The sequence below is a fragment of the Elephas maximus genome, chromosome 7 (genome assembly GCF_024166365.1).
Source record: "Elephas maximus indicus isolate mEleMax1 chromosome 7, mEleMax1 primary haplotype, whole genome shotgun sequence".
NCBI lineage: Eukaryota > Metazoa > Chordata > Mammalia > Proboscidea > Elephantidae > Elephas > Elephas maximus.
In genome coordinates, this window is record NC_064825.1 from 116,406,013 (window position 1) to 116,421,881 (window position 15,869).

Below are 15,869 nucleotides of genomic sequence, written 5' to 3' on the forward strand. Positions count from 1 at the left end.
GACATCCTGCTTGGCAGAGTACAGGGTCAGTGGAAAAGAGGAAGACCCTCAATGAGGTGGATCGGCACAGTAGCTACAACAATGAGCTCAAGCATAACAACGATTGTGAAGATGGCACAGGGCAGGGCAGTGTTTTGTTCTGTTGTGCATAGGGTCGCTATCAGTCGGAACCGACTCGAGGGCACCTAAGAACAACAACAAGAAGACAATACACAATACTGGGGAAGTTCTCACCCCTTGACTAAGGTAAAGTCATAGAAGCTTCACAGACACATCCAAACACCCTGGGAGACTGAAATACTGGGCTAAGAGCTAGGCACCATGACCTCATGGGACATCTAGCTCAATTGGAACAACATAGTCTGTAAAGAAATTTTCTGCATTCAACTGCGGTGAGTACAGACTAGGGTCTTAAAAGCCTGTAAGAGACCATCTAATATACATCTACTGAACCCATCCTGGCTGGAGCAAAGAAGAATGAAGAAGAGCAAAGACACAAGAGAAAGATTAGTCCAAAGGTCTAATGGACCGCAAATACCACTGCATAAACCTAAATAGAGTCATGTGAAGTGAAAAAATTCCATCTCAAAAGGTTGTTTTTAATACGGGGAAGCAGCGATTGTTTTCAGAGCCTGGAGCCAGCGTACCAGTCAGGTACGGCACAAGCACAGAGAGCTGCTCCACCCCCCTGAACTAACCCCAGGAGGGGGACCAGCCGGTTCCACGGGCGGGGTGGGACCCAGCCGGTAGAAGTCCCCGGGAGGCAGTGACTGGTCTTGGAACGGGGAGAGCAGCGTCCCAGCCAGGGAACCATCCCACCGGGATTTGGACTGGACGCAGCAGATTTTCTGGAAAAACTAGTTTCCCAGTGATGGCTCAGAGACAACAATCCATGTCAAACCACTTAAAGAAGCAGACCATGACAGCTTCTCCAACCCCCCAAACAAAAGAATCAAAATCTTTCCCAAATGAAGATACAATCCTGGAATTATCAGATACAAAATATAAAAAACTAATTTACAGAATGCTTCAAGACATCACAAATGAAATAAGGCAAACTGCAGAAAAAGCCAAGGAACACACTGATAAAACTGTTGAAGAACTCAAAAAGATTATTCAAGGACATAGTGGAAAAATTAATAAGTTGCAAGAATCCATAGAGAGACAGCATGTAGAAATCCAAAAGATTAACAATAAAATTACAGAATTAGACAATGCAATAGGAAGTCAGAAGAGGAGACTCGAGCAATTAGAATGCAGACTGGGACATCTGGAGGACCAGGGAATCAACACCAACATAGCAGAAAAAAAATCAGATAAAAGAATTTAAAAAAAATGAAGAAACCCTAAGAATCATGTGGGACTCTATCAAGAAGGATAACCTGCGGGTAATTGGAGTCCCAGAACAGGGAGGGGAACAGAAAACACAGAGAAAATAGTTGAAGAACTCCTGACAGAAAACTTCCCTGACATCGTGAAAGACGAAAGGATATCTATCCAAGATGCTCATCAAACCCCATTTAAGATTGATCCAAAAAGAAAAACACCAAGACATATTATCATCAAACTCACCAAAACCAAAGATAAAGAGAAAATTTGAAAAGCAGCCAGGGAGAAAAGAAAGGTTTCCTTCAAGGGAGAATCAATAAGAATAAGTTCAGACTACTCAGCAGAAACCATACAGGCAAGAAGAGAATGGGACGACATATACAGAACACTGAAGGAGAAAAACTGCCAACCAAGGATCATATATCCAGCAAAACTCTCTCTGAAATATGAAGGCGAAATTAAGATATTTACAGATAAACACAAGTTTAGAGAATTTGCAAAAGCCAAACCAAAGCTACAAGAAATACTAAAGAATATTGTTTGGTCAGAGAACCAATAATATCAGATATCAGCACAACACAAGGTCACAAAACAGAACGTCCTGATATCAACTCTAATAGGGAAAGCACAAAAACAAACAAATTAAGATTAATTAAAAAAAAATACACATAACAGGGAATCATGGAAGTCAATAGGGAAAAGATCAAAATAATCAAAAAGAGGGACTAAATACAGGAGGCATTGAACTGCCACATGGAGAGTGATACAAGGCGATATAGAACAATACAAGTTAGGTTTTTACTTAGAAAAATAGGGGTAAATAATAAGGTAACCACAAAAAGGTATAACAACTCTATAACTCAAGATAAAAGCCAAGAAAAATGTAATGACTCAACTAACATAAAGTCAAACACTATGAAAATGAGGATCTTAAAATTTACTAAGAAAAACGCCTCAGCACAAAAAAGTATGTGGAAAAATGAAATTGTCAACAACACACATGAAAAGGCATCAAAATGACAGCACTAAAAACTTATTTATCTATAATTACCCTGAATGTAAATGGACTAAATGCACCAATAAAGAGACAGAGAGTCACAGACTGGATAAAGAAACACGATCCATCTATATGCTGCCTACAAGAGACACACCTTAGGCTTAGAGACACAAACAAACTAAAACTCAAAGGATGGAAAAAATATATCAAGCAAACAATAAGCAAAAAAGAAGAGGAGTAGCAATATTAATTTCTGACAAAATAGACTTTAGACTTAAATCCACCACAAAGGATAAAGAAGGACACTATATAATGATAAAAGGGACAATTGGTCAGGAAGACATAACCATATTAAATATTTATGCACCCAATGACAGGGCTGCAAGATACATAAATCAAATTTTAACAGAATTGAAAAGTGAGATAGATACCTCCACAATTATAGTAGGAGACTTCAACACACCACTTTCGGAGAAGGACAGGACATCCAGTAAGAAGCTCAGTAGAGACAAGGAAGATCTAATTACAACGATCAACCAACTTGACCTCATTGACTTATACAGAACTCTCCACCCAACTGCTGCAAAATATACTTTTTTTTCTAGTGCACATGGAACATTCTCCATAATAGACCACATATTAGGTCATAAAACAAACCTTCGCAGAGTCCCAAACATCGAAATATTACAAAGCATCTTCTCAGGCCACAAGGCAATAAAACTAGAGATCAATAACAGAAAAACTAGGGAAAAGAAATCAAATACTTGGAAAATGAACAATACCCTCCTGAAAAAAGACTGGGTTATAGAAGACATCAAGGAGGGAATAAGGAAATTCATAGAAAGCAACGAGAATAGAAATACTTCCTATCAAAACCTCTGGGACACAGCAAAAGCAGTGCTCAGAGGCCAATTTATATCGATAAATGCACACATACAAAAAGAAGAAAGAGCCAAAATCAGAGAACTGTCCCTACAACTTGAACAAATAGAAACTGAGCAACAAAACAATCCATCAGGCACCAGAAGAAAACAAATAATAAAAATTAGAGCTGAACTAAATGAATTAGAGAACAGAAAAACAAGTGAAAGAATTAACAAAGCCAAAAGCTGGTTCTTTGAAAAAATTAACAAAATTGATAAACCATTGGCTAGACTGACTAAAGAAATACAGGAAAGGAAACAAATAACCCGAATAAGAAACGAGAAGGACCACATCACAACAGAACCAAATGAAATTAAAAGAATCATTTCAGATTATTATGAAAAATTGTACTCTAACAAATTTGCAAACCTAGAAGAAATGGATGAATTCCTGGAAAAACACTACCTACCTAAACTAACACATTCAGAAGTAGAACAACTAAATAGACCCATAACAAAAAAAGAGATTGAAACGGTAATCAAAAATCTCCCAACAAAAAAAAGCCCTGGCCCAGACGGCTTCACTGCAGAGTTCTACAAAACTTTCAGAGAAGAGTTAACACCACTACTTCTGAAGGTATTCCAAAGCATAGAAAATGATGGAATACTACCCAACTCATTCTATGAAGCCACCATCTCCCTGATACCAAAACCAGGTAATGACATTACAAAAAAAGAAAATTATAGACCTATATCCCTCATGAACATAGATGCAAAAATCCTCAACAAAATTCTAGCCAAGAGAATCCAACAACACATCAAAAAAATAATTCACCCTGATCAAGTGGGATTTATACCAGGTATGCAAGGCTGGTTTAATATCAGAAAAACCATTAATGTAATCCATCACATAAATAAAACAAAAGACAAAAACCACATGATCTTATCAATTGATGCAGAAAAGGCATTTGACAAAGTCCAACACCCATTTATGATAAAAACTCTTACCAAAATAGGAATTGAAGGAAAATTCCTCAACATAATAAAGGGCATCTATGCAAAGCCAACAGCCAATATCACTCTAAATGGAGAGAACCTGAAAGCATTTCCCTTGAGAACGGGAACCAGACAAGGATGCCCTTTATCACCGCTCTTATTCAACATCGTGCTGGAAGTCCTAGCCAGGGCAATTAGGCTAGACAAAGAAATAAAAGGTATCCGGATTGGCAAGGAAGAAGTAAAGTTATCACTATTTGCAGATGACATGATTATATACACAGAAAACCCTAAGGAATCCTCCAGAAAACTACTGAAACTAATAGAAGAGTTTGGCAGAGTCTCAGGTTGTAAAATAAACATACAAAAATCACTTGGATTCCTCTACATCAACAAAAAGAACACCAAAGAGGAAATCACCAAATCAATACCATTCACAGTAGCCCCCAAGAAGATAAAATACTTAGGAATAAATCTTACCAAGGATGTAAAAGACCTATACAAAGAAAACTACAAAGCCCTACTACAAGAAATTCAAAAGGACATACTTAAGTGGAAAAACATACGTTGCTCATGGATAGGAAGACTTAACATAGTAAAAATGTCTATTCTACCAAAAGCCATCTATACATTTAACGCACTTCCGATCCAAATTCCAATGTCATATTTTAAGGGGATAGAGAAACAAATCACCAATTTCATATGGAAGGGAAAGAAGTCCTGGATAAGCAAAGCAATACTGAAAAAGAAGAAGAAAGTGGGAGGCCTCACTTGACCTGATTTCAGAACCTATTATACAGCCACAGTAGTCAAAACAGCCTGGTACTGGTACAACAACAGGCACATAGACCAATGGAACAGAATTGAGAACCCAGACATAGATCCATCCACGTATGAGCAGCTGATATTTGACAAAGGACCAGTGTCAATTAATTGGGGAAAAGAAAGCCTTTTTAACAAATGGTTCTGGCATAACTGGATATTCATTTGCAAAAAAATGAAACAGGACCCATACCTCACACCATGCACAAAAACTAACTCCAAGTGGATCAAAGACCTGAACATAAAGACTAAAACAATAAAGATCATGGAAGAAAAAATTGGGACAACCCTAGGAGCCCTAATACAAGGCATAAACAGAATACAAAACATTACCAAAAATGATGAAGAGAAACCCGATAACTGGGAGCTCCTAAAAATCAAACACCTATGCTCATCTAAAGACTTCACCAAAACAGTACAAAGACCACCTACAGACTGGGAAAGAATTTTCAGCTATGACATCTCCGACCAGCGCCTGATCTCTAAAATCTACATGATTCTGTCAAAACTCAACCACAAAAAGACAAACAACCAAATCAAAAAGTGGGCAAAGGATATGAACACACATTTCACTAAAGAAGATATTCAGGCTGCCAACAGACACATGAGAAAATGCTCACGATCATTAGCCATTAGAGAAATGCAAATTAAAACTACGATGAGATTCCATCTCACACCAGCAAGGCTGGCATTAATCCAAAAAACACAAAATAATAAATGTTGGAGAGGCTGCGGAGAGATTGGAACTCTCATACACCGCTGGTGGGAATGTAGAATGGTACAACCACTTTGGAAATCTATCTGGCGTTATCTTAAACAGTTAGAAATAGAACTACCATACAACCCCGAAATCCCACTCCTGGGAATATACCCTAGAGATACAAGAGCCTTCATACAAACAGATATATGCACACCCATGTTTATTGCAGCTCTGTTCACAATAGCAAAAAGTTGGAAGCAACCAAGGTGTCCATCAACGGAAGAATGGGTAAATAAATTATGGTATATTCACACAATGGAATACTACGCATCGATAAAGAACAGTGACGAATCTGTGAAACATTTCATAACATGGAGGAACCTGGAAGGCATTATGCAGAGTGAAATTAGTCAGAGGCAAAAGGACAAATATTGTATAAGACCAGTATTATAAGATCTTGAGTAATAGTAAACCTGAGAAGAACACATACTTTTGTGGTTACGAGGGGGGGAGGGAGGGAGGGTGGGAGAGGGTTTTTTATTGGTTAATTAGTGGATAAGAAATGCTTTAGGTGAAGGGAAAGACAACACTCAATACATGGAAGGTCAGCTCAATTGGACTGGACCAAAAGCAAAGAAGTTGCCAGGATAAAATGAATGCTTCAAAGGTCAGAGGAGCAAGGGCGGGGGTCTGGGGAAGATGGTTTGTGGGGACTTCTAAGTCAATTGGCAAAATAATTCTATTATGAAATCATTCTGCATCCCACTTTGAAATGTGGCGTCTGGGGTCTTAAATGCTAACAAGCGGCCATCTAAGATGCATCAATTGGTCTCAACCCACCTGGAGCAAAGGAAAATGAAGAACACCAAGGCCACACGACAACTAAGAGCCCAAGGGACAGAAAGGGCCACATGAACCAGAGACCTACATCATCCTGAGAGCAGAAGAACTAGTTGGTGCCTGGCCACAATCGATGACTGTCCTGACAGGGAGCACAGCAGAGGACCCCTGAGGGAGCAGGAGATCAGTGGGATACAGACCCCAAATTCTCATAAAAAGACCAAACTTAATGGTCTGACTGAGACTAGAGGAACCCCGCCGGCCATGGTCCCCAGACCTTCTGTTGGCACAGGACAGGAACCATCCCCAAAGACAACTCATCAGACATGAAAGGGACTGGTCAGCGGGTGGGAGAGAGACGCTGATGAAGAGTGAGCTAATTATATCAGGTGGACACTTGAGATTGTGTTGGCAACTCTTGTCTGGAGGGGGTATGGGAGGATAGAGAGAGAGAGAAGCCGGCAAAATTGTCACGAAAGGAGAGACTGAAAGGGCTGACTCAAGAAGGGAAGAGCAAGTGGGAGTAGGGAGTGAGATGTATGTAAACTTATATGTGACAAACTGATTGGATTTGTAAAAGTTCACTTGAAGCTTAATAAAAGTTAATAAAAAAAAAAAGGTTGTTGTTCTGCCATTGAGTTGACTCCAACTTATGGCAACCTTATGAACAACAGAACAAAACCTTTCCTGGCCATGTGTTATCCTCAGAACCATTCACATATCCAAGTCCATTGTCGCAACCAATGTGTTAGTCCATCTCTTGGAAGGCCCCCTCATTCTCATTGGCACTCTACTTCACCAAATATGATTTTCTCTGACAACTGATCTTTTCTGATGATAAGTCCAAGAAGAAAGTCAGACAATGTTCTGTTGGAGACAACAAAATAAAAGAAAAAAAAAAAGGTTTTAGGTGTCGTCAAGTTGATTCTGACTTACAACAACCTAGTGGCATAGTGGTTAAGTGCTACAGCTGCTAACCAAAAGGTTGGCAGTTCCAATCCAACAGGTGCTCCTTGGAAACCCTATGGGGCAGTTCTACTCTGTCCTATAACGTCGCTATGAGTCAGAATTGACTCAATAGCAGTGGGTTATAGGGCAGAGTAGAAATGCCCCATAGAGTTGCTTAGGCTGTAATCTCTATGTGTGCAGATGGCAATGTCTTTTCTTCCCAGAATGGCTTGGAGGTTCACACTGCCAATTGTTTAGTTAGTGAAGAGTGTTTGTACCACCAGTGTTCCTTCCATTAAAAAATAGAAAAATGAAAGAAAAAAAGTATATATGTATATGTTGTTGTCAGGTGCCGCTGAGTCAGTTCTGACTCATAAGGACCCCGTGTACAACAGAAGAAAACACTGCCTGGTCCTGTGTCATTCTCACAATCATTGTTATGCGTGAGCCCATTTTTGCAGCCGCTGTGTCAATTCACCTTGTTGAGGATCTTCCTCTTTTTTTCCTGGCCCTCTATTTTACCAAGCATGATGTTCCTCTCCAGGGACTGATCCCTCCTGATAACATGCCCGAAGTATGTGAGACGTAGTCTTGCCACCCAGGCTTCTAAGGAATATCCTGGTTGTACTTCTTCCAAGTCAGATTTGTTCTTTCTTATGGCAGCCCTTGTTATATTCAATATTCTTCCCAACACCACAATTCAAAGACGTCAATTCTTCTCCAGTCTTCTTTGCTCATTGTCCAGCTTTGGCATGCATATGAGGATGTTTTCAACAATTGGCAATTTCCTGTTGATATTTTGCTGCAGCCACTTTTGAACGGTATTTACCAAAATTTTACTTGCATACGATATTAATGATATTGCTCAATAATTTGCACATTCAGTTGGATGAGCTTTCTTGGGAATAGGCATAAATATGAATGCCTTCCAATTGGTTGGCCAGGTAGCTCTCTTCCTAATTTGTTGGCATAGTCCACTGGGCACTTCCAGCTCTGCATGCATTTGTTGAAACATCTCAATTGGTATTCTGTCAATTCCTGGAGTGTTGTTTTTTGCCAATGCCTTCTGGACAGCTTGGACTTCTTCCTTCAGTACCACTGGTTTCTGATCATATGCTACTTCCTGAAATGGTTGAACGTTGATGAATTATTTTTGATGTAGTAACTCTGTATATTCCTTACATTATAGACATACCATTATATAGGACAGATAAGAAAAAAAATTCACAAATGGATACATTACATTGCAATGACAAATCCATCAAAAATATTTATAGCACAACAAATATATATTCATATTAAAATATTACACACAAAATATCACTCTTTACAAGGATATATTAATATGGTATAGCATATGTCAAGCACAGCAGGATATGTATGAAGGAGAGAAAGAGGGAGCTGAGGGAATTGACAAATTTCTACTACCTACATTCCTGAATTCCCTAGAGAAAGAGTAAACCAGTGGAGAGCTGAAGAGAAATGCTTTGAGGTAGGGAAGACTCAGAAGTCAAGGTACAGGAGAAGTGATATTCTAATTTCCAGCATATGTGACTGACACATTCCTAGAACTGTGAGGGGCACGAACTTCACTACAACATGGGGTGTGACTTCCAATTTCCACACTCATATTCTAGCAGAAGTTCACCCTTTATTCATAGCCAGGCTTACCTGTATATAACAGTACCGAACAAGAGTAACAAACCTGTATAGTCTCCTTGACGAGAAGAGTAAAAATATTTAGTATGATACAGTTTTTAAATCCCAGCTAACATGCAGAATATAACATATGAAATAACAGCAAAGTATAAGATCAGATGTATTTCTCTATTTACATAATTCTTAGCCTAAAATATGAGTTTATTACTTGAAGCAATAGAAATTAGTCAGCCCTAGATTAGGCAAAATAAAAATTGAGCACTTATTCTCTAATAGAAAATGCTCACATTTTTTAAAAATAATTTTTATTGTGCTTTAAGTGAAAGTTTACAAATCAAGTCAGTCTGTCACATATAAGCTTAAAAAAAAATTTTTTTTTTTTACACCTTACTACATCCTCCCATTTACTCTCCCCCTAATCTAATGAGTCAGCCTGCTCCCTCCTTCCACTCTCTCCATTTGTGACCTTTTTGCCAGTTTCTAACCCTCTCTACCCTCCGGTCTCCCCTCCAGACAGGAGATGCCAACACAGTCTCAATGGTCCACCTGATACAAGTAGCTCACTCTTCATCAGCATCTCTCTCCAACCCATTGTCCAGTCCCTTCCATGCCTGATGAGCTGTCTTCAGGAATGGTTCCTGTCCTGGGCCAACAGAAGGTTTGGGGACCATGACCGCCGGGATTCTTGCAGTCTCAGTCAGACCATTAAGTCTGGTCTTTTTATGAGAATTTGGGGTCTGCATCCTACTGTTCTCCTGCTCTCTCAGGGGTTCTCTGTTGTGTTCCCTGTCAGGGCAGTCATCGGTTGTGGCCGGGCACCATCTAGTTCTGCTGGTCTCAGGATGATGCAAGTCTCTGGTTCATGTGGCCCTTTCTATCTCTTGGGCACATAGTTATCGTGTGACCTTGGTGTTCTTCATTCTCCTTTGATCCAGTTGGGTTGAGACCAATTGATGCATCTTAAATGGCCGTTTGTTAGCATTTAAGACCCCAGACGCCACACTTCGAAGTGGGATGCAGAATGTTTTCATAATAGAATTATTTTGCCAATTGACTTAGAAGTCCCCTTAAGCCATAGTCCCCAAACCCCGGCCCTTGCTCCTCTGACCTTCGAAGCATTCAGTTTACCCCGGAAACTTCTTTGCTTTTGGTCCAGTCCAGTTGACCTGACCTTCTGTGTATTGAGTATTGTCCTTCCCTTCACCTAAAGTAGTTCTTATCTAGAAAATGCTCACATTTTTAAAACTCATCTCCTCATTGAACTTTTTTTTGTCCATCTGAAGCAATTGAGTCTGTGGAAATTTTTAACTTATTTTAAAATGACTGACACAGAAATAAAATATAAATATTTTTTTCAAGGCTTGGTTTTTTATAAAGTCATTAAATTTTCATGATTTTCCTAACCATTAAGACATTCAATATCTACTCAAGTAAGCATGGGTTCTGCATCTTTTAAACTGTTTTGTACATGGATATATCTTTTATTTCAGATCTAGGTAGATAAATTGGATTTTCTTCCTGTTACTTTTATTTATTCAAACCTTTTATTAAGAAGTAAATAACATGCCATATTATTAGCTCACACAGCTTGATTTTTTTCTTCAGTTCTTTCAGCTTGAGAAATGTTGAGCATATCCTTCCCTTTTGGTTTTTTAACGCCAGATATTTGTCACATTTCTTTATAATACTTTACTTTGTCTTCTTGAGGTGCCCTTCGAAAACTTCAGTTGTGTTTTTAATTTCATCATTTCTTCAACTCTCTTTAGCTACTTTATGTTCAAGAGCAAGTTTCAGAGTCTCTTCTGGCACTCGTTTTGTTTTTCTCTTTCTTTCCTTTTTAATGACTTTCGTATTCTTTACCTACGATGCCTGATATTATTCCAAACTTGTGTAATCTTTGGACATTAGGTTCAATGTGTCAAATCTATTCTTGAGATGGTCTCTAAGCTCAGGTGGGATATACTCAAGGTCGTATGTTGGCTCCCTTGGACTTGCTGTAATTTTCTTTAGCTTCATCTTGCCCTTGCGGATGAGCCCTCAGGGGTCTGTTCTGCTGTCGGCCCCCGGCTAGGTTCTGACCGACGATATTGAGTTTCCCCATCACCTGTTTCAGCAGACGCTGCTGCTTTGATTCCTGTGTTTTCCAGTTGGCAAGGTTCACTTCTATACTCTCCATTTCTGTTCTCGAAAAAAGTTGTTTGTGATGAAGAACTTATTGGTCTTGCAATATTGCAACATTTTATGTCTGCCATCATTTCTATCACCAAGGCCATATCTTCCAGCTACCAATTCTTCTTTTTTCCAACTTTCACATTCTAATTATCATTAATGATCAATTTATCTCGATTGCAATTTTGATGTATTTCAGACTTCATAAGTTGGTAAAATCTTCAATTTCCCCTTTTTTGAAATTAGTAGTTTGTGGGTAAATTTGAATACTAGTAGCACTAACTTGTCTTCTTTGTAGGTTTTTGGATATTATCCTTTCACTGACAGCATTGCACTTCATGAAAGTTCTGAAAATGTGCTTTTTGAGGATGAGTGTGATGTCATTCCTCTTCAATTTTTTATTCCGTCATCGTATATCATGTGACTGTCAAAGTAGAAATGGACAATACCAGGCCATTTCAGCTCCCTAATGCCTAGGTTATTGATCTTTATGTGTTTCATTTCATTTTTTACGGGTATGAATTTTCTGGTATTCATACTTTGTAATTACATGTTCCAATTATTAATGGATGTTTCTAGCTATTTCTTCTCATGTTGGGTCATGCCAATAAAATAGAATATATTAATCTAATAAAATAAAATGAGAGAAGTCTTAAACAATTTGTAATAATAGGAGGTGCCAAAGTGACTAATATCTGTCCCCAAGTTAAAAAAAATAGCAAAAATATAGAGAAAACACAAAGACATGGTGCATTAGATTTATGAAATATACTCATTTTTTTCCATTTGAGAACATTACACAAACAGGGAATATTGACTGGTCTGACCAAAAGGCAAAATATTTTACTCTAGATCCTTGGATGGACAAATTGAAGCTTAACTGAGAATAAATGAGTAAATGTATCTAAAAGAAACTTACTTTCTGCTGAATACGAATTGTTTAGACGCTTTGTTAAGCTTTCAGATGCTTCAGATGTAATTAACACATTTGTTGGTATCTCCTCAGGGAAAGCATCAAAAGCTGAGAGAAAGCTATAAGTTTTTTCCCAGTATACGGCTTACGCCATGTTAAGAAATGCATGGGGTGTCAAAGAAGATTCATTACAGGTAAAAGGTAGAATTTTTTATGCAGTGCCATGCTTTACTAATATCTGGATGATTTTAATGATATTTTCATAGCCCCATTTTTAATTGATAGCAAAGCCACAGAAAAATATTAAGAATTTTGATTCAATTTTGTCTGCTTTCCACCATTATTCTTGATCGGTTTTATATGAGATAAATGTGCACTTCATTTATTCACTTTTATAATTTAATGCTTGGGGTTTAATTTCTGCATTTGTATGCTAATAGTTTATCCAGGGACTCCTCTGCTTATAGTATTCAGAATTAGGTATATGCCAGATAGATAAAGAGATACATAGATGGATGGATAGATGATAGATAGATAGGTAGATAGATAGATAGATAGATAGATAGATAGATAGATAGATAGATAGATAGATAGATGATAGATAGATAGATAGATAGATAGATAGATAGATGATAGGTAGATATGATAGATAGATAGATGATAGATAGACAGATAGATAGATGATAGATAGATAGATAGATAGGTAGGTAGATAGGTAGATAGATAGATATGTGGGTAGGTAGAAAGACACACACAAATATTTATGAAGCAGCAGTGATCACAAAGTTTTAAACCTACAATTTTGTTATATTAACCTGTAGGGCTATTCTTTTATTTTTAAAACATCTGTAGCCCAATCAGTTACATTTTTTAAAGATTATACTTAAATTTATCTGTGGTATCTCATGATGTTTAATGGAACATGCTTCGTGTTCTAAAAGATTTTAAAACTTCCAGTAACTCACATAGATGTCATCATCATTATATTTTCTTTTTCTCCTATGTTACTGTCATGTTGTAATTTTTTTTAACTTTCTTTTTCATAAAAGGTAGAGGACACTTTTTTACAAGGGGGAGTTTATGGCATCAAGTTTTCACTATTTGTCCAGAGATCCTCATGTAGTTCAGGTTCCTCCATAAGAAAATAAAAATATACCTGATTTGTTACAAAAACTTAGAATGTGTGAATTACAATACGAATGCCCATTTAGAGGAGGAAGTATTTTAATTAGACCAATAAAGGAAGTAATGTAAAGAATGGCACTGTTAGAAACTTTAGTCATAGAATGGGTGTTATGGACTACGGGGCTGGGGTCAGTTACAAGGATAACATCTTAATGAACCTATTCATCATGAAAATGGTGACAAAGAACTTAAGTCACAGTCCAGAATATACCTATAAATATCTTAAAGATCAAAACAATTAACAAAAAAAGATATATAATTTCAAGTAATTTCTGTCAACATCAAAAAACAACAGATGATGACAGATAGATGATAGATATACAAACAGAAAGACAGACAAATAGACAGGTAGACAAATAGTACTAGGCACGTAGTATTTTAGGGTTATTTTCAAGTATTATAGACACTTTGAACTCTTTGACTCTCATTTATTCTTCGTAACAACCCTGCAAAATAGAGGTGGGATACGATTTTCCAGATGGGGATAAAAACATACATATAACTTATCTTATTTGCTCAAAGTAAAGCATTTTGTACATTACAAATGGAGGTATAGCAGAGGTTGCATCTATATACATATATCTCTAGGGATGTTTTCATGTATAAAGACAAATAATTTCCAATGTGACCAATTATATATCTATCCACAACCTGTCTAGTATATTGATGGCTCTACCCTGGACCATCTATAAATATGAGTTTTCATGATATTTTGAAGGAGAGGGTTCAAAACATATCCACATTTTTTTTTTAGGTATGTGAAAAAAACAAAAATTTTAAGAAGAGTGCAATAAATATCCATGTACCTAACACCTAAAGGCTTAACATATTCACTTTTGTTTCTTCTATCAATGTATCCATCAATCTATCTAATATGTGTATGTGTATATGCGTGTGTCAAATTGTTGGAAGTTGGGTATGTACATGTTCAAATATCCTAAAATGGAATATTTGGATTTATACTATTCATACTGATTTTGTATACTAAAAATCTACCAGATGATATTACATAAAAGCTATTGATGATGCTGATGTCTCTACCCGGAACAGGTTTCCTGATAGACCTAGATGGGCAAACACAATCTATCAGTGCTGAATGAGTTCATTCTGACGGGAATCACAGACCGTCCTGAGCTGCAGGCGCCATTGTTCGGGCTGTTCCTCATCATCTACATGATCTCAATGGTGGGCAACTTGGGCATCATCATCCTCACCAAGATAGACTCCAAGCTACAAACTCCCATGTACTTTTTTCTCAGACACCTGGCTATCACTGATCTTGGCTATTCAACAGCCGTGGGACCCAAAATGTTGGCAAATTTTGTTGTGGATGAAAATACAATCTCCTACTATTTTTGTACTACACAGCTAGCTTTCTTTATTATGTTCATAGCTAGTGAATTTTTTATTCTGTCAGCAATGTCCTACGACCGCTATGTGGCCATCTGTAACCCTCTGTGCTACACAGTCATCATGTCACGAAGGATGTGTTGGGTGCTGGTGACAATCTCCTATCTTTATAGCACATTTGTTTCTCTCCTGGTCACCATAAAGATTTTTAATTTAACCTTTTGTGGCCACAATGTCATCAGGCATTTCTACTGTGACATTCTCCCCTTGTTATCTTTGCTCTGCTCAGACACACATGAAATTAAATTGGTCATTCTCATCTTATGTGTTTTGGATCTGACTTCATCCCTTCTAATAGTTCTTGTTTCTTACACACTCATAATTGTATCCATTATCAAACTGAGCTCAGCTGAGGGCAGGCACAAGGCCTTCTCCACCTGTGGACTCCACCTGAGTGTGGTGGTAGTGTTCTATGGGACACTAATCTTTATGTATCTGCAGCCCAAGTCCAGTCATTCCTTTGACACTGATAAAGTGGCTTCCATATTTTACACCCTGGTGACCCCCATGTTGAATCCCTTGATCTACAGTCTGAGGAATGGAGACGTAAAATATGCCTTACATAGGGATTTAGGACGATTATGCAATATATTTTCTCAACGTTCATTGTAACATGGATGCATATAAATTACATTTTGGGCTTTACACTTTTTTCTTTCTGCCTCCAGAGGGGATAGCAAGCCCACAAGCACAGATAACATGTACTTCTATATTGCCTTCCACCAGTTGCTCTACTAAGGCTGTAAGTAGATTAATAAATGAAACAGTACAAAACCTTGCCTTCCTTGAGCAGGACTGATGCATTATAAGCATAATATTTAAGAAAGTTGATAGTATATTAGAATGTGCTGGGGGTGCTAGATTAAAAAAAAAAGGAAATTGAATGTTTTTAGGGGGATACTGAAACTTTAGCAGATACACAATGATTTCCAAGTACCTGGTGTTTTCCTTATTTAGTAGGAAAAAAAATGTAGAAAGTGTCTGTGTGTGTGTGTGTGTGTGTGTGCGCGCGCACGCGTGCAAACTCGCACACACTTT

General features: G+C 37.8%; 1 protein-coding gene across 1 annotated transcript; it reads left to right on the top strand.

Moving 5' to 3' along the window:
* The first annotated feature begins 14,489 nt into the window (after positions 1–14,489).
* On the top strand, positions 14,490–15,443 carry LOC126080513 (olfactory receptor 8K3-like). The gene has a single exon (XM_049891717.1). It carries the CDS (start codon positions 14,490–14,492, stop codon positions 15,441–15,443), a length of 954 nt encoding a protein of 317 aa, XP_049747674.1.
* The last annotated feature ends 426 nt before the right edge of the window (positions 15,444–15,869 follow it).